General features: G+C 44.5%; 1 protein-coding gene across 4 annotated transcripts in view; it reads right to left on the bottom strand.

The window, feature by feature from the left end:
* Positions 1-884: 884 nt before the first annotated feature.
* The window catches only part of G2E3 (G2/M-phase specific E3 ubiquitin protein ligase), a 64,657-nt gene continuing 42,976 nt past the window's right edge, over positions 885-22,565 (bottom strand). For 3 of the 4 annotated variants that reach the window (XM_040411179.1, XM_040411180.1, XM_040411181.1), the window contains exons 9-15: positions 16,532-16,656; positions 16,263-16,386; positions 15,089-15,378; positions 10,862-11,043; positions 7,597-7,769; positions 3,464-3,672; positions 885-2,480 (exon numbers count right to left, since the gene is read on the bottom strand). In XM_040411179.1, the coding sequence (XP_040267113.1) occupies positions 2,266-2,480; positions 3,464-3,672; positions 7,597-7,769; positions 10,862-11,043; positions 15,089-15,378; positions 16,263-16,386; positions 16,532-16,656 (1,318 nt within the window). In that variant the 3' untranslated portion in view covers positions 885-2,265. The remainder of the gene's footprint in view (positions 2,481-3,463; positions 3,673-7,596; positions 7,770-10,861; positions 11,044-15,088; positions 15,379-16,262; positions 16,387-16,531; positions 16,657-22,565) is intronic. The other variant, XR_005774722.1, reaches the window with a different exon arrangement.

The following is a 22,565-nucleotide window of genomic DNA, read 5'->3' as shown; positions in this document are numbered from 1 at the left end:
ATTAGCAGCAGAGTTATATAAACCTCCTGACTATGGCTGCTTTCAAATCTGTGCTTTCCCTTTCCGCTTTGAGATCCCTCATAGGGTCTCAATAGTGGAAGAAAACACTTCCGTTTTGTCCTCATTGTCAATGGGGACAGAACTGAACGGAGTGCACCAGAATGCATTCCGTTTCACTGCGTTCAAAAGAGTTTCAAGCAGTGTTTTTGAGTGCGTTCTAGGATGCGGAGCAAGACAGATCCGTCATGATTCACAATGTAAGTCAATGACAGATCCGTTTTCTCAGACACAAAAGAAAACGTATTCGTCCCCTATTGACTTACAATGGTTGTAGAGTCGGATCCGTCATGGCTATTTTAGAGATAATACAAGTGGATCCAGTCATAACTGATGCAGACAGTTGTATTATCATGACGAAGCATTTGATGGATCCAGCAAAAATGCAGATGTGAAAGTAGCCTATATCATGTTTCTACAGAAGCTCCTGTGTAGTTCTACGTGATTCTGCTTCACACTTGCCTCCTTGCATGTACAGGTCAAACTGAAAAAAATTAGAATATCGTGCAAAGTTCATTTATTTCAGTAATGCAACTTAAAAGGTGAAACTAATATATGAGATAGACTCATTACATGCAAAGCGAGATATTTCAAACCTTTATTTGTTATAATTTGGATGATGATTGCTTACAGCTTATGAAAACCCCAAAGTCACAATTTTGAGGTACCCTTTGCTCAGGGGATATGGATTAATTAGCTGACTAGAGTGCGACACTTTGAGCCTAGAATATTGAACCTTTTCACAATATTCTTAATTTTATGTTGCATTACTGAAATAAATAAACTTTTGCACAATATTCTAATTTTTCGAGTTTCACCTGTAAGTGGTCACCGGGAAGACAAGCTGAAACTCCACCACACAAATACATGAAGAGTCTTCAAGGTCTATGTCACAGATCTGTTACTTGCTGCCCTTAGATAGGACTAAGTAGTGCAGAGTGCGGAGACTCTGCAAAGCCAGGCATGATGGGAAATGTAGGATTCAGGAGGAAAACCATAGCCAAGGTCAAAAACAAACAAACAGGTATACACAAGGCATACAGAAGAGACACTTTTAAGAACAGCCTTTCCTGGAGTGCTTCTTCAAGGCTCTGATGAAACTAGCATCTGTTTATAATTTCAAAAGGATTCTGGCAAACCCTTAAATTGGGTCAGTCAGGATTTAAGTATTTTTGATGGGGAGAATAGTGCTGCATGCCATAGTGTCTGATCATTTGTGCTGCACCAGTGCAATTACAATATTGGCAATAAACATTCTCATCACATAATATTAAAGGAACAAAAACAAAATAAAAAGGTTTGCCGTTTTGTTAAAATTTTGTTGCAATGGAAAAATACATTACACATCTTTTTAAGAGGATCTGGCAAACATCTGATTACTCAATCCCTTGGAATGGGCGAGAAATAGATTCTATGTCTGGGCCACTAAAGGGTTTATCCAATAATTTTATATTGATGGCCTATTCTCAGGATAGGTTATCAATATCAGATTGGTGGGGGTCCGACTCCTGCCACTCCCGCTGAGCTCCTGTGAGAGATGCGGCCTCCTCACAGCTTACCAAGCACAGGGCTGTATATTGTACTTGGCATTGCAGCTATTCATTGCATTGAATAGGACTGAACGGCACCTTGCCTATGTGTCTGATGTACAGTGACCTCACTACCGTGGCCGAGGCCTCCTCGAACAGCTGATAGTTGAGGGTGTCGGGAGTCGAACCCCTGCCAATCAAATATTGATGACCTATCCTAAGGATAGGCCATCAATATCAAAATTCCTGGACAACCCCTTTAATCTCATCACTTAAAACACAGCCATGATTTCATTTTCCAGAATTAGTACATAAAAGGATAAAAATGTTTGCCCAACATTTAAAATAAGTCAAAAAATGAACCTTCCCGAAGAGATAACAGAAGATGTACAAAAGTACCAAAGTTACACCAAATGTCCGAAGCCTGGTTTTAAATAAAGGTTATTTTACACAGGACATGCAGTTTCCCTGAGGAGCTCCTGAACCCGTACAACTTTTATGATCTGGTGAAAATATAAAAGAAAATTGCACGTTTTCATAGCATTGTAGCAAGAAGGCAAGTACTTCAGAGGTCATCTGCCACAGTGTCAATCCCACCTATATAACAAGTGGCTTAAGAGCTAACAGCAGCAAGATGGAAGACAGCTTCTTCCACACATAGGTCACTTCCATCCTTTATTTAGTGTAGTATGGCCTTGTCCATGCCGTTTCTGAATTCCTCATAGCTGCAGTTCCCAGGAAGCTCCATGCTGTTTGTGTTTCTGCTTGCAGTAGGAAATATATGGCCATAATGGAACAAGATGGTTGGCCGAGGCTCAAAGCCAGCTGGTGGGATCAAGTCTACCCCTGTTGCAAAATTCAAAATATTTTCCAATGAAACAGCAGTAGCACCATCTGCACAAGAAATGGAGAAGATTAATAACACAATAAATAGAGCACAAAAGAAGTTTTTTAAATTGGGGTTTTCAAAATTTTGTGGCCAGACCTTTCACAATACTGCTGAAACATTTACACAAATGTACTTTCTTAGACTATGCCTTAGCAGTGCAATGCAACTGTGTGTACACCAAAGCTATCCATAGACTTCTATGGACAGGACAGGTGTATACCCTTCTTATAACAGTATCCAAGGCTACTTTCACACTTGCGGCAGTTCCGTCAGAATCCTGATCAGTCTTAAAAATGCCTAATCAGTCAGAAAAATGCATTGAAATGCCGGATCCGTCTGTCCGATGTCATCCGGTAAAACAGATCCGGCATTTATTTTTTTCACCTTTTTTCGATCTGCGAAGGATCCGGCATTCCGGTATTTTGAATGCCAGATCCAGCACTAATACATTCCTATGGAAAAAAAATGGCATTCAGGCAAGCCTTCAGTTTTTTTGGCCGGAGATAAAACAGTAGAATACTGCGGTTTTATCTTTTGCCTGATCAGTCAAAAATGACTGAATGGAAGACATCCTAAATGGATTGCTCACCATTCAGAATGCATGGGGATATAACTGATCAGTTCTTTTCCAGCATTGAGCCCTTTTGACAGAACTTCGTGCTGGAAAAGAAAAACGCAAGTGTAAAAGTACCCTAACAAAAAAAAGGCTCATTTTAGGTACGGTTTTCTTACAGATGGAGTCACTGGCAGATGTATGCAACTGTATAGAACAGTTGCATATATGAGGGCAACACGAAACAAGAGTTTCCCAGCTTACACACCAAACGTGGTGTGAACAGACTACTTTTCTTCTGCCATTATCAGTCCAGGATCTGGTATTATACCATCTGTTATGTGCCAAGATACACAGGTATAAACACGGAGTGAAGAACAAAACTGGTGTCCATACAGTAGAAGATATGGATCCTAATAATCTAACAAAACTAACCTTCTGTATCTTCCAAATACTGTTCCCAAAGGTTGATGGCATTACATTGCTGGATTTGTCTGAAGCTTCTATGATATGTGATTGTGAAGAGGTCAGACAGCATTTTTGCTGTTAGCTTCTCAGGCGTCATGCATAGAACACTCCAGAAGGCAGTCGGGTATGTCTGGATGTTCTCAAGAACACCAAGTGTCTTCAAGCCTTCTTTGAACCTAAAACCATAAACATGACCACTGATTTCTAAATTTTATATTCCATTTCCTACTTGCTGTTAAGAACAAGTATCAAAAGCAAATATTTCATATGTCAAAATCAATTAAACTCCAGCTAAGGCTACTTTCACACCTGCGTTAGGTGCGGATCCGTCTGGTATCTGCACAGACGGATCCGCACCTATAATGCAAAAGCTTGTCTCTGTTCAGAACGGATCCGTTTGCATTACCATGAACAAAAAAATAATAATAATAATGCAAACGGATCCGTTTTGACTTACACAAAAAGTCAATGGGAGGCGGATCAGTTTTCAATTGCACCATATTGTGTCAGTGAAAACGGATTCGTCCCCATTGACTTACATTGTAAGTCAGGGCGGATCCATTTGGCTCCACATCGCCAGACGGACATCAAAATGCTGCAAGCAGAGTTTTGGTGTCTGCCTCCAGAGCGGAATGGAGGCTGAATGGAGCCAAACTGATGCATTCTGAACAGATCCTTTTCCATTCAGAATGCATTGGGGCTGAACTGATCCATTTTGGGCCTCTTGTGAGAGCCTTGAAACGGATCTCAGAAGCGGACCCAGAAACGCCAGTGTGAAAGTAGCCTGTGCTGTAGAATGTCTGTAGGGAATACTTTATAGAAAATCCATGACAGTTCACTGTACTTATAAACTGCATAGTTTACTATGACCGGTAGGATGTTTTAATACACAGGAGTGATACATTCAAGACATAACCTTAGGAGTTGTGGGTGAATCACTGGTGCCAGCAGACACAAAACAACTGATGAACTACTGGATAATGGAGATGAGCAGTGGATTATATGGGCAAATATATGTGCAAGAAGTTGCTCCTAGTCATCAATGACTACATCTTGAAATGTATTATCCTCATTATAATATCTAATGAAGCATGATTGTACATCAGGCCCTTTGTCGAGTTCAGTTATATCCTTTGATGTCTGGTGGATTAACAACATCATCCCTGATTTCGGACTCACATGCACCGTAAGGCCTCTTTCACACTTGCGTTGTCCGGATCCGTCGTGTACTCCATTTGCCGGAAGTGCCCGCCGAATCCGTAACACCGCAAGTGAACGGATCCGTCTTCAAAATGCGTTCAGTGTTACTATGGCACCCAGGACGCTATTAAAGTCCTGGTTGCCATAGTAGTAGTGGGGAGCGGGGGAGCAGTATACTTACCGTCCGTGCGGCTCCAGGGGCGCTCCAGAATGACGTCACTCTGAAGCGCCCCGGGAGCCGCACGGACGGTAAGTATACTGCTCCCCCGCTCCCCACTACACTTTACCATGGCTGTCAGGACTTTAGTGTCCTGGCAGCCATGGTAACCATTCAGGAAAAGCTAAACGTCGGATCCGGTAATGCGCCAAAACGACGTTCAGCTTAAGGCCGGATCCGGATCAATGCCTTTCAATGGGCATTAATTCCGGATGCGGCCTTAAGGCAAGTGTTCAGGATTTTTGACCGGAGCAAAAAGCGCAGCATGCTGCGGTATTTTCTCCGGCCAAAAAACGTTCCGTTCCGGAACTGAAGACATCCTGAACGGATTTCTCTCCATTCAGAATGCATGGGGATAATCCTGATCAGGATTCTTCCGGCATAGAGACGGAACTCTATGCTGGAACAGAACAACGCAAGTGTGAAAGAGCCCTTACACAGAAAAATTGTAAAGACCAAAAGTGCCCGCCTCTTTAACAGTGACCTCCACAGTGCCCGTCCATTTAACAGTGACCTCCACAGTGCCCGTCCATTTAACAGTGACCTCCACAGTGCCCGTCCATTTAACAGTGACCTCCACAGTGCCCGCCCATTTAACAGTGACCTCCACAGTGCCCGCCCATTTAACAGTGACCTCCACAGTGCCCGCCCATTTAACAGTGCCCGCCCATTTAACAGTGACCTCCACAGTGCCCGCCCATTTAACAGTGACCTCCACAGTGCCCGCCCATTTAACAGTGACCTCCACAGTGCCCGCCCATTTAACAGTGACCTCCACAGTGCCCGCCCATTTAACAGTGCCCGCCCATTTAACAGTGACCTCCACAGTGCCCGCCCATTTAACAGTGACCTCCACAGTGCCCGCCCATTTAACAGTGATCTCCACAGTGCTCGCCCATTTAACAGTGATCTCCACAGCGCCCTGCCCATTTAATGCTAGGGCTATATGACGACATGTGTTGCACGACATTTTGTCTCAACAATTTTTATAATGATAGGCTATGGTGTCGCACTGTGACATGTGACATGCTGCGACTGCGACACGACAGTCACAAAAAATCCATCCAAGATGGATGCATGTAGCAGTGTAGTTGTGCCCTATGTGTCGTGCGACTTATTGGTCGTCCTGTAGCCCTAGCCTAAAGCTGACCTACAGCAGTGAAGAAAAATGGCTGGGTTGTTATGGAAACCTGGAGTAAAACTGTGTGTGTGGCAGTTTGGATATGAAGAGAAAGGCTTGTATTGGCTAATGCAGGTAATTTTTGGGAATATCTCAGGAACGGTACGTCCTAGAGAGCTGAGACACCTGATGTACCAAATTTGGTGAAGATCGGTTCAGTAGTTTGGTCGCGCATAAAGAACAGACAGACGTCCAGACAGACAAAATATATATGATATATACACACATTGTCACATGTCTATATGACAGGAGTACATTACTGCCAATAATATTATACCAAATGTATTCCCTAACACGCTCTTCACTAGACATTCCTGGGAGCCTTTATTACCGTATTTTTCGCCCCATAAGACGCACTTTTTCCCCCCAAAAGAGGGGGAAAGGTGCCCCTGCGTCTTATGGGGCGAATGCTGGCAATTTACATTGCAGACTGCGATGTATAAGTGAGGAGGGAGGAGGGGCTGTAGTAGATGGGGAGAGCGGCGGGCAGTGCAGGCACTGTACTCTGGCCCCGCAGCTCAGTATGTACTGTATTATACGTAGTGTTAATCATCATATCTAAACTGAGTAATGATGCGCTCCCCATGTGTACCGTACTTACCAGTACATGTCACGCTCCTGTAGTAAGCACTAGCAGGCAGGCCGGGCGGACGCAACTCACGGAGGTCACGTGCCTGCTCCGCCTACTTTATGAATGAACGGCCGCCCGGCCTGCCTGCTAGTGCTTACTACAGGAGCGTGACATGTACTGGTAAGTACGGTACACATGGGGAGCGCATCATTACTCAGTTTAGATATGATGAATAACACTACGTATAATACAGTACATACTGAGCGGCGGTGCCAGAGTACAGTGCCAGCAATGCCCGCTTCTCTCCCCGCCTTATCCAGCCCCTCCCTAGGAATCTGTGGATGGGACTGGTATGGGGGGGGGATCTGTGGATGACACATACAGCAGTGTCATCCACAGATCCCCCCCATCATAATGCCATCCACAGATCCCCCCCACCATCATAATGCCATTCACAGACACCCCCCCCCACCATCATAATGCCATCCACAGATCCCCCCACCCCATAACCGTGCATCATCCACAGATCCCCCATAATAGTGTCATGCACAGACCGCCATTAGTTCAAACCCACCAAAAGCACACCTTTTGGTTAAAAATATATTTTTTCTTATTTTCCTCCTCAAAAACCTAGGTGCGTCTTGTAGGGCGAAAAATACGGTAAGTTTCGAGCTGTCCCTGCTTCCCAGTCAGTCCTGGTGATCATATTACTGGGGCCGAGAAGGAGAGGACCAAAAAAAGAAGCCCTTCCCTTGGCACTAATTGCAGTGCTTCGTGGAGTATAAAGGCAGAATTAAATTTTTCGGTAATGACATATATGGCACCCTGTGGGAACTACATCTTGCAGTTGATGTACACATGCACAAAAATTGTTAAAATGTAAAAGTTGCATACTGGGCGTTCTTGTTTGGGAAGCTTTACATAAATTTTACCTTTCGAGCGGTCCCTGCACTCGCCGAATGACATGGTGAGCCAAAATATTCTTGACCAGGATGCTTTTGTCGCTAACAGTTTGTACAAGTCGCAAAGTACCGGTATTCTGCAGGTAGTCAAAATAGTGAGCAGTGACCGCCTTCAGCTCATTAATCCTCTGACAAGCCTGGATCTGTACAATACAGAAGAGGGCAGATTATTCCGACTGTGCTGCTACATTTATCCTCCAGAACGATGAAATGCATGTAAGGGATAGACTCAGATGTCCCGGTCAGTGTAAACCACAGACTAACCAGAGGAATGCATAAACTAGGAATCATACAAGATGCTGTGTTCATGTCCTCAAGTGATGCAGATCACCCCCCCCCCCCCCCCCCAATATTTCATACTGTGGTGGGCTGCCGTTCTTCCTCTGTGGCTCCTTGACTCTGCCTATGGGCGACTTTACTCCGTAATACTTTGGGACTGCAGATCTGATACTGTTTTTTGGGCTAAAGGCTGAAGTGGATTCAGAAGGAGAAGTCATTTCCTTATAAGTCTTAATCACTTTCAACCCTCCTGGCTTTGGCTCAAAACTACCATAAAATCTGCATTTTTGAAAATATACTTTGTGTGAAATCACCCTATCCACCCAACTATTAGAACTTTGTGACACCTCCTAAACTAATAGATTTCCCATATCCTTTAAATTCCATGCACTTAGGAGGAAGGTTCCAAATTGACATGGCAGCCTGACAGCATTATTGTTAATAGAAGTCAGGGCTTGAATTTAAAGCCATTTCAAAAGGATCTAAAAGTGTCTATGAGCCCAATAGTAATAACTGTTCTAAGGGCTCTTTCACACCTGAGTTCTTGTCTTCCGGCATAGAGTTCCGTCGTCGGGGCTCTATGCCGGAAGAATCCTGATCAGGATTATCCTAATGCATTCTGAATGGAGAGAAATCCGTTCAGGATGCATCAGGATGTCTTCAGTTCCGGAACGGAACGTTTGTTGGCCGGAGAAAATACCGCAGCCTGCTGCGCTTTTTGCTCCGGCCAAAAATCCGGAACACTTGCCGCAAGGCCGGATCCGGAATTAATGCCCATTGGAAGGCATTGATCCGGATCCGGCCTTAAGCTAAACGTCGTTTCGGCGCATTGCCGGAGCCGACATTTAGCTTTTTCTGAATGGTTACCATGGCTGCCGGGACGCTAAAGTCCTGGCAGCCATGGTAAAGTGTAGCGGGGAGCGGGGGAGCAGTATACTTACCGTCCGTGCGGCTCCCAGGGCGCTCCAGAGTGACGTCAGGGCGCCCCAAGCGCATGGATGACGTGATCCATGCGATCACGTCATCCATGCGCATGGGGCGCTCTGACGTCATTCTGGAGCGCCCGGGGAGCCGCACGGACTGTAAGTATACTGCTCCCCCGCTCCCCGCTCCTACTATGGCAACCAGGACTTTAATAGCGTCCTGGGTGCCATAGTAACACTGAAAGCATTTGGAAGACGGTTCCGTCTTCAAATGCTTTCAGTACACTTGCGTTTTTCCGGATCCGGCGGGCACCTCCGGCAACGGAAGTGCATGCCGGATCCCAACAACGCAAGTGTGAAAGAGGCCTAATGCAGTTACCTTACCAATTACCATCTATTTCTCCGCTGTTAGTTTCCTTAGTCATTTGGACAATCACTGCCTGCTACAGTGATATTTCATCCGCAGCAAAATCAACAAACGGCAAGGGAGCAAAATGACCAAAGAAAACGGAGGAGAAATGTTACGCTAAAGTGATTCAGTGCCATTATAAATACAGGTCAGGCGCCTGTGAGCAGTTAAAGGGTTTCTACCACCACATTTTGACCTAATTAGCTGTCTGACACTAGCGATTTGCTAGTGTCTGCTCTACCTAACCATGCTACTGTAATTCCTTTCTCTGCAGCGGTTACCCTAAAAAACATAGTTTTATTGGTATGCAAATGAGCCTCTAGGTGCTATGGGGGCGTCTTTTCAGAACCTAGAGGCTGTCCACTCACCATTTATGCCGCCCAGTGCGCTCCAGCCCGCCCCTCTCCTCTAGATTGACAGCCTACTCGCGCCTGCGCCGTGTGCTTCTGTATTCGGCGCAGGCACAGTGACTGTCTCTTCGCTGCGCCTGTGCCAATTACGGCGCAGGGAGCAGTCCACCAGTCACTGCGCCGAATACAGAAGCACATGGCGCTGTCAACATCGCTTCAATGGGACGGCTCCTTATACAAGTGTATAGGAACGAGCTATCACATAGAAGTGAATGGGATAGCTTCTTATAATTACACCTGCTCACTGCTTTGATGTAGATGGCGAGCAGGTAAACAACGAACAGACGGCTCTGATTGCACATTGCGAGCCTTCTCTTCATACAGCTAATAGGCGGGGGCTTTCGGACACCCACCAATCTGATATTGATGACCTATCCTGAGGATAGGTCTTCAGTATTAAAATCCTGGAAAACCCCTTTAAGTTTGCTATTTTAAGGCGTGGATGTGAATACTCATTTTGATTTCTTGATGCACCTTATACATTTAAAACACATTTCTAAAAATAGATGTTGAGCTGCATTAACGATTCATTAGTTTACAGTTATTTCACCAATAATACAGCTACTAGGATGAAGCAGGACTCATTTAAAGGAAACCTGTCAGCAGATTCATGAAGTAGCAACAATTTCCTTATTACAGTGAACTATGTGTTAGTCAAACATTGAGGCATTTCAGAGAAAACTTAGTTTAAAAAAACAAAAACAGAGCAGTGCACGTGACGCTTCCTCTGGGCAGCTCCCCTCCTGGCCCCTGCACTGCCGCTACTGTGGCGTCTCCCCATGCCCGATGAAAACATCCGGTGTCAGAGGAAGCAGCCAAGGACGAGCCTCCCTAGCTAGGGAGCTCCCCCCGCCTGCCATTGGCGGCTCCCCCACCCCCACAACACTGGATGTTTTCACCCGCGCACAGGGAGAAGCTGCAGCGGCGGCATGGGGACCAGGAGCAGCACGGGGTACGTTTATTCCCTGTGAGTGAGGGAAAGCTGAAGGAGACCCATTGCAGTGTTTCTGACTCAAGCGCGTTTTTTTGTAATAAAAGAGCCTATCAGCACTTCATGAGGCCTGTGGTTAGGGCAGCAGGAATTTGCTGACAGTTTCTCTAGAATTACAAAACTTCAATATAAGGACACATTTCTAACCCTGAATATAATCTTTAGCACCGGGTAATTACTCCTACCCAAAACAAACCATGCACTGTGACTTTCTATCTTTTACCTTCAATACTGCCTGCAAGACATTGGGGTCCGCTACATCTTCTACCATTGGCTGTACAAGATGAGAATCGTATATAAGGCAATAGAAGAGAGTTGGTGAAAAAAAGCTTGGTGCTGGCCCCCCGTGAACCAATGAAATAGCCACCATTCTACCAGCTTCATAGTACAGGTCATCCTCTAGTGCTGTGAAATGACAAAAAAAAAAATCATATTGAAGAGATAAATGTGACCGAAATCATGTAATATCCATACTAAAACTAAATTACTGTATATAAATCCATTACACACAACACTGAAAAAATGTGTAGTGGTGGTAGCAGAGAGAATGCACTACAGAGGGTGAAGTGCTGGGCATACCGCATCTGTATGGCACAAATACCGGTGTAGACAGATGGCCACATGGTATATACTGTACATGTACAGGGGCACTTGTTATATTTCTGACTATTCTTGCTCGCCTAATATGCTCGGTCCAAACCCTCTACACTTAAGAGGACCTTTCATCGGTTCAAACATTGTGAACTAAGTATCATGACATATACAGCGGCGCCCGGGGATCTCACTGCACTTACTATTATCCCTGGGCGCAGCTCCATTCTCCCGTTATGTCCTCCGGTATGTTCGGGGTCTTGGTTATAGTAGGCGGAGACTTGGGGTACTTGGTTATAGTTGACGGAGTCTGCCCTTGTCCTGTGGGCGTCTCCTTTTCCTAGGCTGTAGCGCTGGCCAATCGCAGCGCAGAGCTCACAGCCTGGGAGGAAAAAAACTCCCAGGCTGTGAGCTCTGCGCTGCGATTGGCCAGCGCTACAGCCTAGGAGAAGGAGACGCCCAGCGGAACAAGGGCAGACTCCGTCAACTATAACCAAGTCCCCGAACATACCGGAGGACATAACGGGAGAATGGAGCTGCGCCCAGGGATAATAGTAAGTGCAGTGAGATCCCCGGGCGCCGCTGTATATGTCATGATACTTAGTTCACAATATTTGGACCGATGAAAGGTCCTCTAAGTTAATTTGTCTTCCTAGAAAAATCTGAGGTAGGTTTACTCTCCTTTCACTGCTGTTTATAGGAATATAATTTCTTAAAGGGGATCTGTCAGCTCCAAACCCCCCCCAACCTAGTGTAATCGGTGTATAGCGTAAGTGATGGCGAGTTAGGTTAGGACATTTTTATCTTCATACTCATTTGCGTTTCCACTCGATGTTCCAACAAACCAACAGTAAGCTGCATTGAGAGGACTCCTCTCCATTATATACGCGAGCATGGAGTCTGTTCAATGCATTTTACTGTTGTGAGAGCACAGCAGGAGAATGCGAGTGAGTATGAGGATAAAAAGTACACAAGCGGACCTGGCATTACTTACACACCGCTTACTCTAGTTTGGGGGTTGTTTCAAAGCTGACAGATTCCCTTTAAAGGGGTTGTCCGGGATCAAACATTTTTTTTTAAAACTGCTTACCCACTGTTAGTAGCCAAATCTATCTTCCTAGGATGTTTTTAGGTAACTTTTGCACTGCTGCATGGCTCCTACAGTCCCCAGCAGACTGTTTACATAGCTGTTTATGTATGCCATCACTTCCTGCTGCAAAGCATTGTGGCTCCCAGTGCAGGTCAGCAGCTCCTGGTTTCTACAGTGTAAGATCCCCTCCCTGCATCCGCCCCCCTCATACATATTCAGCCTCCTCCACATCAGCCACGCCTCCATAGATCCGCCCCCCTCTTACATATTCCTCCCCCATAAACTCCTCCCCCCTCTGTCTCTTGCACATGTCATGTGCTCAGTGTTTGCAGACAGTGAACTAACACACAGGGAGCAGCTCCATCTTTCCACAATGGTATCTCATTTTTAGTTTTATGTGTACATTCATCATTACAATAACCAATTATTAGTAATATATCTTAGCATTGCTAATGTTTTACAATTTCCCTAGTTTTGCTCTGCTACACAGTAAGGCTATTTTCACACATCATGGATGGATCCGCACTGATAATACAAATTGCTGCATCCGCTCAGAATGGATCAGTTTGTATTATCTTTACCTTAGCCAATATGAACACCATTAAAAGTCATTGGGAGATGGATCCATTTTCTATTGTGCCAGATTGTGTCATAAAAAACAGATCTGTCCCCATTGACTTGAGCACTTGGCAGCTGTAGACATCTCTGTTGGTCCCATGTTCATATGTGCCCGCATTGCTGAGAAAAGTGATGTGAGGAAGGCCTAACATTGTGTGTCAGGACGGATCCGTCTGGCTCAGTTTGGTTATGCGGACACAGCCAGCAGCGTTTTGTTGTCTGCCTCTAATGTGAAATGGAGGCAGAACGGAGCCAAACTGATGCATTCTGAGCAGATCAATTCAGAATGCATTAGGGCAAAACTGATCTGTTTTGGAGACCTCTTGTGAGATCTAAATCTCCTGTCTGAAAGAAGTCTTAGGCTACTTTCACACTGCCGTTCAGAGCGGGTCCGTCTGGTGTCTGCTCAGACGGATCCGCTCCTATAATGCAGACGTTTGCATCCGTTCAGAACGGATCCGTCTGCATTATAACTTAGAAAAATTTCTAAGTGTGAAAGTAGCCTGAGCGGATCCGTTCAGACTTTACATTGAAAGTCAATGGGGGACGGATCCGCTTGAAGATTGAGCCATATTGTGTCATCTTCAAACGGATCCGTCCCCATTGACTTCCATTGTAAGTCTGGACGGATCCGCTCGCCTCCGCACGGCCAGGCGGACACCCGAACGCAGTGCGCCCCCCCTCAATAGAATAAACATTGGTGGCTCAGTGCGCCCCCCCCTCAATAGAATAAACATTGGTGGCGCAGTGCGCCCCCCCTCAATAGAATAAACATTGGTGGCGCAGTGGGCAGTGCCAATGAGGGTTAAAAAAATAAAAAAATAATTCACTCACCTCCTCCAATTGATCGTCTCCTGGTCTTTCTCTAGAACCTGTCAAAGGACCTGTGGTGACATCACTGTGCTCATCACATGATCCATCACCGTGGTAATGGACCATGTGATGAGGTCAATGACGTCACCACAGGTCCTGAAGAAAAAAAACAGGAGATCGGCAGCTACGCGATCAACTGGAGGAGGCGAGTTAATTTTTTTTTAACCCTCATTGGCACTTCCCACTGTGCCACCAACGTTTATTATACTGGGGGGGGGGCGCACTGTGCCACCAACGTTTATTACACTGGGAGGGGGGGCGCACTGTGCCATTAACGTTTATTATACTGGGGGGGGGACGCACTGTGCCACCAATGTTTCTTATACAAATACAGGAGGCGGGTGCCGGAATCAAATAGCCGGCACCCGACCTCTATGACAGGGAGCTGCGATCAGCTACAATTAACCCCTCAGGTACCGCACCTGAAGGGTTAACTCAACTGCAGCTGATCGCAGCTCCCTGTCACAGAGGTCGGGTGCCGGCTATTTGATTCCGGCACCCGCCTCCTGTATTTGTATTACAGGTCATTTTTCTTCATTGGTGGCGCAGTGGTCACTTCTTATTGGCAGCGGCGAGGGCAGCAGCACAGGGGGAGAGAGAGACTTAGGTCCATAGCAACCAGGACGCCTTTGTTAGGGCGTCCTGTTGCCATGGCAACGATCGCGCCGTTGCAATAGCAGCAGCAGGGGCGCGATGGTAGAGAGAGGGAGCTCCCTCCTTCTCAACCACATAGATCTGGATGCCGCGGGTGTTAGCTGTTACAGTTACAGCTAACGCTCTCTGCTGATGGCAGCGGCTCCGTTCCTGAGCCGCTGCCATCAATATCGGCACCGGACTGGAGGGGCGGAGCTTAGCCAGGAGAGTTACTGCCCCTCCTAGACTTTTGAATAATTAATGAGGCTGTCAGTGACGTCACCGGGCTCCCGGAGCAGCGGAAGAGGAAGCTTTCCTCCTCTGCAAGGGACCCGGTACGTCACTGACTGAAAGAAATCTGTTACTTCCTGCCATAAAGGTTTTTGGTAAAAAGGGTACTTTAGAAACATGCTGAAAAGGTAGGACATGGGTGTATGTAAAGTGTGTGCATGTGCAATTTTATTAAACAATGGTCCCTAATCCCGGACAACCCCTTTAAATGTCTACACCAAGTATATCTCACTTATATGAATACTTATGTCATGGAAAACTAAATAAAACATGATGCACAATGTATATGTAATACTATATCTGTATGGTAACTATGCAGACAGTTCCACATCAGGTTGAGAGTATTTTACTTACCATTCACGTTTAATGAAAGATTTTTACGCTCAGACCCTTCAAACAGGTTAGAGTTCTGGATGGCATCAAGTAACAGTTTAAAATAATTGGGCAGAGACATGTCTGCTACTCTGCCTTTACTGTTCGTGAACTTTATCTGTAGAGTGTGGTACGGAGAAAAGCGCATCTTGCGGAAATAAATAAGAGAACTGTTCAGGACAGACTTGCTTTGTACTTTTACAGTGAAAATTGACTTATTTATCGGAGACTTCAGTTCTTTTAAGATATCAGAAATATGTCTTTGAACCTGCCTGGTGAGAAAAAAACAAGGTGGTTTATCATATATGACAGAATACATTACAACATAAAAGGAACCACAGCTGTCACTATGGGATTATTATAGAATTACATGTGGCAGAATTTCAGGCGTATGTTTTGGAATGAACTACACCTTAAGATGAGCCTTTCATTTTCAACAGTTTACTATAAGGTTAGAAGCTGGAATTCAGTGTAAAGGCTTTGAATACCTTTTGGGGTAATTTTTTGTGATTGCATTATACTCATTTTGGGCTAAAAATCACCTTTTGAATGAGTGTTCATTAAAAATGTTAGCGGTTTTTGTCCTACAGGGTCATGTTGCTCTTCTGATGGGTATGTATAGGCTTCATCTCTGAACTCCTGCCAGCTCATAAACACTCATAGCTAAATTCTTATCAAACTGATAAGAAAAACTGAAACCAAGATACTCTGCTGCTAAAACCTGTAATTTATATATTTGCTTTTTGTAACAGCTATTAGTACAGGAGGGAGGTGTTATCAGTGACTGACCGCTAGCCTTGTATGCACACCTGCCTCCTGTACCGATAGCTCTTCACAGGGCTGCAATGAGGAAATTACAGGTTTTCCGGAAACCTTTCCCACAAAAATATGTATCAATCTGCTCAGCTCCCCCTGCTTTATAGCATGGTGCTTTCACATTGGATTTTGTGGTGACAGATCCTTTTTTAACCCTGTTGGACAAAAACCTGCTAAAAGTTTTTTTTTTAAGAAAGACCAATTGGAAAAAATAAAATTGTCAAAAATGAGTAAAATGCAAATCCGAAAGAAAATTGCCCCCGAAGTTAAAATAGCCTTTAAGACAAAGTGCACACACACATTTATAGCACATATTGATGATACCGTGTTAAACACTTACTTTAAAATAACTTGTCTTGATGTTCTTGACCTCCTACTACATTTTGGAGATGGCTGCTCAGTATCAAACCCTGAATCATCAAGGGTTTGCGACCAATTTAGAGATGCAGGGCGTGATCTTTTTACTTTAATGAAAGACAGCAAAACAAGCAATACTTCAGAAATCAATCTTAATAAATGACATCATAAACAAGCGTTAAAAAGTCATTATAACTTCCATGCAGCAGGATGCCCAATTCTACATGATTTTACACAGTGACATCTAGTTACCTGGAGAGCAGCTGATGCTTTGACATTCTGCACACTCCCATGTCTGGTTCACCTGCTCAACTGAGGAGCAAGCAATGTGTGTACCACTGGATCCACAACTCTGGCAGCGTACAATTTCCCACTTACTATTAGGGTAGAGGGAAAAAAATATATAAATAAATGTACATGCAAAACTAAACAACAAAAAGATGCTAAAATCTTAAGACTTTCTAAAAGCCATACATTTCATTCTACAGATTGGTACTGATCCCAAATGTCATTTAAAACTGGATCTTTACTTTTTTTTTTAAATAATTCTACAGTGTGCACATAAAAATAGATTTTTGTCACTAAACAAAAAAAAAAAATTCTGTTCAAAGAGGATACAGTATACCAAGGGTGTAACTGCTGCCACTAAAAAACAGGGCTAAGGCTAGGACATGTGTTGCGCAACATTCATGTCACACCAAAGTCGTGCAACATTTTTTATAATGATTGGCAAAGGTGTCGTACTGAGACATGCTGCGACACAACAGTCGCACAGAAATCCAGCGAGACATCATTGACCATCATTATAAAAAAAAATCTGCAACTGGTGCGAAATGAATGTCGCCATGTAGCCCTAGCCTAGTGTCAACATATTTTGCAGCACTTTATAAAATCATCATCACTCGCTATCCCCAGTGGGGCTCGCAACTTAAATTCTCTAACAGTTTGTCTTTGGAGAGTGGAAGGAAACCAAAGTACCGGTAGGAAGCCCATCCAGACATGGGGGAGCATACAAACTCTTTGCAGATGTTGGTCAGATTCAAACCTAGGACCCCAGTGCTGTAGGGCACCAATGCTAACCACTGAGCCTCCGTGCTGTTGTGAACCTGCACAACAACTGATCAGAAGGGTGGAAGCTGTGTCCAAAATTGACTTTTCTCTTCATGTCTTTGGGGGACACAGGGTAGACGTTCCAAAGCAGTGCCCAGGGTGGGGAAAAAAATTAAAAAAATAAATAAAAATAAAAATTGAAAGACAAATGTGCGGATAGCGGACTGGCACCTGCAGAACCTTGCTCCAAACTACTGTGACAGCGGATGCAAAGGTGTACACCCACTAATTTTGTAAAGCTGTGCACGGAGGGCCTGGTACCAACCTTACAGTACACACCTGAAAAGCAGATGCATGGTGATGAACCACCCAAGAGGTCCACACAGATCAAACAGAGTGAGCGGTAACCTGGAAGAGGGGCACTCTGCCTTTAGAGCAGTATGGTTAAACTAATCTAACGCAAGATTGTGGATTTAGACATTGTAAGACCCCTCAGGAATAAAGAAAAAAAAAAAAAAGAGTCTGATTTCTGAAATGAGGACACGAGAGAAATAAATAAATGCGAATAGGGGGGGTTCAGATAGGGCAGATCTTACCCTGTCTGTGGATGAAGCTCCCCTGTAAAAGAGCTGGAGCCGCATTGATGACCCCTAGTAGAAGCAGAGCTGGAGGTCAGATAACATTTAGTTGCAGAAACTGTAGGAACAGAGCTGCAGCTGAGAAGAATGCCGTCCTGCTGAGAATAAGGAGGGCCTAGAGCGGAGGCAGGATCAGCAGCGGTGGGGAAACTTACACCACAGTGGAGTGGGAGGAAGAGGAACCGCTGGTAGGTTCCCATCTTTGCAAAAAAGATCAGAGCAGTGCAGATGTGCCCGGACAGACATGTCTCTGTGGGAAGGGTATAGTTGGAGGAAGGAGCGAACCCTGTATGCTTAGTGTCCACATCCTAATGGCAACAGCTATGTCCTAGGTCTCACTTGTGTCCTCCAGTGACACGGATGAGAAACGAGCAATTACACTTAGCTGTAAATCGGGTTTCCTGGAAGTCTCCACGACAGCACGCCTGAGACTGCCGTCTGTTCCACCCTCCAATGAGACAGGAAAAATACACCCACAGTGAGGTTAAAAGGCCCTCCTCTCTCTTCACCTTCAATGCTTTACCAAAAACCTCCAAGGAAGAAGTTATACAAGATTATAAATATACTCAAACTCAGAAAAAGTGACATGGGAAATGATGGTGCTGTTGTGGAGACCCAATTGGTGTAAATGCACATTTCCCTAGTCATCTCCAAGACAGCACACCTGAGATATACCAAGGAGGGACCCAAAGTAGACAGGCTGAAGTATCAAATCTGCTAAATTATCATACAGAGTACATTCTTCTTCTCCATAGTCACTTCCAGGTTCCAGGCAGCCAGATGAAAACTTCTTTCACCATAAGGCTCAAATGACCAAGAGAACACATTGAAAATGGGTCACAAGATTAGCATGCAAAATGAGTGAGGTCACTGCCTGTCGGTGGTAAAGATTTGTATGGTTTCCATATTACCTGTATAAATTCCTAAGCACCTATGTATGCCCCAATGCTCCAGATGGTGACCAAAATGGCCGCCAACGCAACTTAGGAATTTGCAAACTGCAACAATACTTTTCAGTCTTGTCGCCATTTGAGACTAGACGTCCATAGGACAGCGATGCAGTTGTATACTGCATGCTCCGCCGATCACCCTCACAGGCCCGAGGCCTATACGGTAGTAAATCCCAGCGCAGGCAGGAGTGATGACATCATGTGTAATCGTCTGGCTGCCTGCTTTCTACCATCCCAGCTCGTAGACCAGAAGAGGTTACTGCCTGCATTGCGAGTGCCGGTGAATGGGACACAGGTGAATATTAGTTTTTTGGCTTTTTTTCAGTGCCCACTCCCCAGTAGAGACATTACCGGCAGCGAGGAGAGCATTGTGTATAACTCAGGAAGGGGATGAGCACTATGAGGGACATTACTGACGGATATTACTCAGGAGAGAGCAGGTGAACACTGAGGTTCATTATTACTATGGGGCAGTGTGGGGGATACTACTAAAGGGTGGGCAATGTGGGGGGACATAACTGGAAGCATTACTAGAGGCACTCTAGGGGGATTTTTTAATACTGGGAGCAATATAAGGGGCATTACTGGTGGCACGGGGACTTAATACTGAGGCACTATAGGGGGCATTACCAGGGCATTTTTTTTTTAATACGCGGGCACTATATCGGGCATTAGTGGAGGCAGGGGGGCATTTTAATACTAGAGCACCATAGCAGGATTTTTTGAACAGGGTTATTACTGGGGTCACTATAGGGGACATTATTAATACTGGGGCACGATAATGATATTTTTAGTAAGGGTAAAATAGGGGATATTAATTCTGGAGCCACTTTAGGGGCATTTATATTACAGGGAAATTAGGGGGCATTATTTTTGCGACACTATACAGGCATTATTATTAGAAGCACAATGTAGGGTTTTATTATTATTACTGAGGACATTTTAGTGGACATTATTATTACTAGGGGGGGGGGGCACCCTAGGAGGCATTATAATTGCTGGAGGCAATAAAAGGTATATTATTTCTACTGGGGTCACTATTCTTTAAGCAGTATAGCATTTGTGTCTGCAGGATGACATTGTTGGGACAACAGCATGGGGAGTTTGTGTTAAAAAGGTGTGTGTGTGTGTGATGGACAAATTGAGAAATCTAAGGCCTCGTGCACACGACCGTACGTATTTTGTGGTCCGCAAAAAATACAGATGACGTTGTGTGCATTCTGTATTTTGCAGGCCGGAACAGCCGGCCTCTAATAGAACAGTACTATCCTTGTCCGTAATGCGGACAACAATAGGACATGTTCTATTTTTTGTGAACAGAAATATGGAAACTGAATGCACAGAGTACCTTCCGTTTTTTTTGGGCGGACCCATTGAAATAAATGGTTCTATATAGGGACTGAAAAAAAAAAAAAAAAAAAACATGGAACGGACACGGAAAGAAAATACGTTCGTGTGCATGAGCCCTAACTCTGTGAAACAAACTGCAGAGAAGACAGGACAAAGAATTTGTCATGGTGTTCTGGGTCAAATGGAGGAGGTGAGGAAAGAGAATGTCTACATCACAGGAGAGGTCACTGGATGTAAGAGGTATGTAGTGCTGTAATCTCTTGTATGTTTCGTAGTACTGGGAGGCAGTATGCTGTAAGTAGAGCTGCGTCTCACCTCCAAGTCTTTTTTTTATTATAATTATATGTATTTTAAATTTTGTGACTAAAAATGTAATTTGGATCCTAATTTTTTCAGTTTAGGACCCAATGTCTCCTAGGTAATTTTTTCGTCTGGAGCACTGTGCCCTTGTGCAAGGGATGTGTCAGACAAAGTGCTTCCAAGGATAATCAGCAGCCCTATTTGTGTGTAGAAAGGATGTGCTATGAGGTTTTGTTTCAGCAGAAATCAGTGCAGATGTAATAACTTCTGGATTTACAGGCTTCTAAAATATTCTGTAGTTCTCTTCTTACTATTGCGCGCGTGAATGCAGACAGAACACAACTTGCTTTGCTTTATGGTAAGAATTCATGTAAATCGATGCCTGCTGTAAGCCTTTCCCACAGCATATGCATTACTATATAGGAAGATTTTCCAAGCTTGTGTCTAAGTGGCTCATCAGGCCTACAGGTCCTTCTCAAAAAATTTGCATATTGTGATAAAGTTCATTATTTTCTGTAATGTACTGATAAACATTAGACTTTCATATATTTTAGATTCATTACACACAACTGAAGTAGTTCAAGCCTTTTCTTGTTTTAATATTGATGATTTTGGCATACAGCTCATGAAAACCCAAAATTCCTATCTAAAAAAATTAGCATATTTCATCCGACCAATAAAGAAAAGTGTTTTTAATACAAAAAAAGTCAACCTTCAAATAATTAAGTTCAGTTATGCACTCAATACTTGGTCGGGAATCCTTTTGCAGAAATCAGCCTGTGGCACTGCTGAGGTGTTATGGAGACCCAGGATGCTTCGATAGCGGCCTTAAGCTCATCCAGAGTGTTGGGTCTTGCGTCTCTCAACTTTCTCTTCCCAATATCCCACAGATTCTCTATGGGGTTCAGGTCAGGAGAGTTGGCAGGCCAATTGAGCACAGTAATACCATGGTCAGTAAACCATTTCCCAGTGGTTTTGGCACTGTGAGCAGGTGCCAGGTCGTGCTGAAAAATGAAATCTTCATCTCCATAAAGCTTTTCAGCAGATGGAAGCATGAAGTGCTCCAAAATCTCCTGATAGCTAGCTGCATTGACCCTGCCCTTGATAAAACACAGTGGACCAACACCAGCAGCTGACATGGCACCCCAGACCATCACTGACTGTGGGTACTTGACACTGGACTTCAGGCATTTTGGCATTTCCCTCTCCCCAGTCTTTCTCCAGACTCTGGCACCTTGATTTCCGAATGACATGCAAAATTTGCTTTCATCCGAAAAAAGTACTTTGGACCACTGAACAACAGTCCAGTGCTGCTTCTCTGGAGCCCAGGTCAGGCGCTTCTGCCGCTGTTTCTGGTTCAAAAGTGGCTTGACCTGGGGAATGCGGCACCTGTAGCCCATTTCCTGCACACGCCTGTACACGGTGGCTCTGGATGTTTCTACTCCAAACTTAGTCCACTGCTTCCGCAGGTCCCCCAAGGTCTGGAATCGGTCCTTCTCCACAATCTTCCTCAGGGTCCGGTCACCTCTTCTCGTTGTGCAGCGTTTTCTGCCACACTTTTTCCTTCCCACAGACTTCCCACTGAGGTGCCTTGATACAGCACTCTGGGAACAGACTATTCATTCAGAAATTTCTTTCTGTGTCTTACCCTCTTGCTTGAGGGTGTCAATGATGGCCTTCTGGACAGCAGTCAGGTCGGCAGTCTTACCCATGATTGCGGTTTTGAGTAATGAACCAGGCTGGGAGTTTTTAAAAGCCTCAGGAATCTTTTGCAGGTGTTTAGAGTTAATTAGATGATTCAGATGATTAGGTTAATAGCTCGTTTAAAGAACCTTTTCATGATATGCTAATTTTTTGAGATAGGAATTTTGGGTTTTCATGAGCTGTATGCCAAAATCATCAATATTAAAACAAGAAAAGGCTTGAACTACTTCAGTTGTGTGTAATGAATCTAAAATATATGAAAGTCTAATGTTTATCAGTACATTACAGAAAATA

The sequence above is a fragment of the Bufo bufo genome, chromosome 11, assembly GCF_905171765.1.
Source record: "Bufo bufo chromosome 11, aBufBuf1.1, whole genome shotgun sequence".
Taxonomy (NCBI): Eukaryota; Metazoa; Chordata; class Amphibia; order Anura; family Bufonidae; genus Bufo; species Bufo bufo.
The sequence above is the reverse complement of the archived record's forward strand: the minus strand, read 5'-3'. Positions and strand labels throughout refer to the sequence as shown.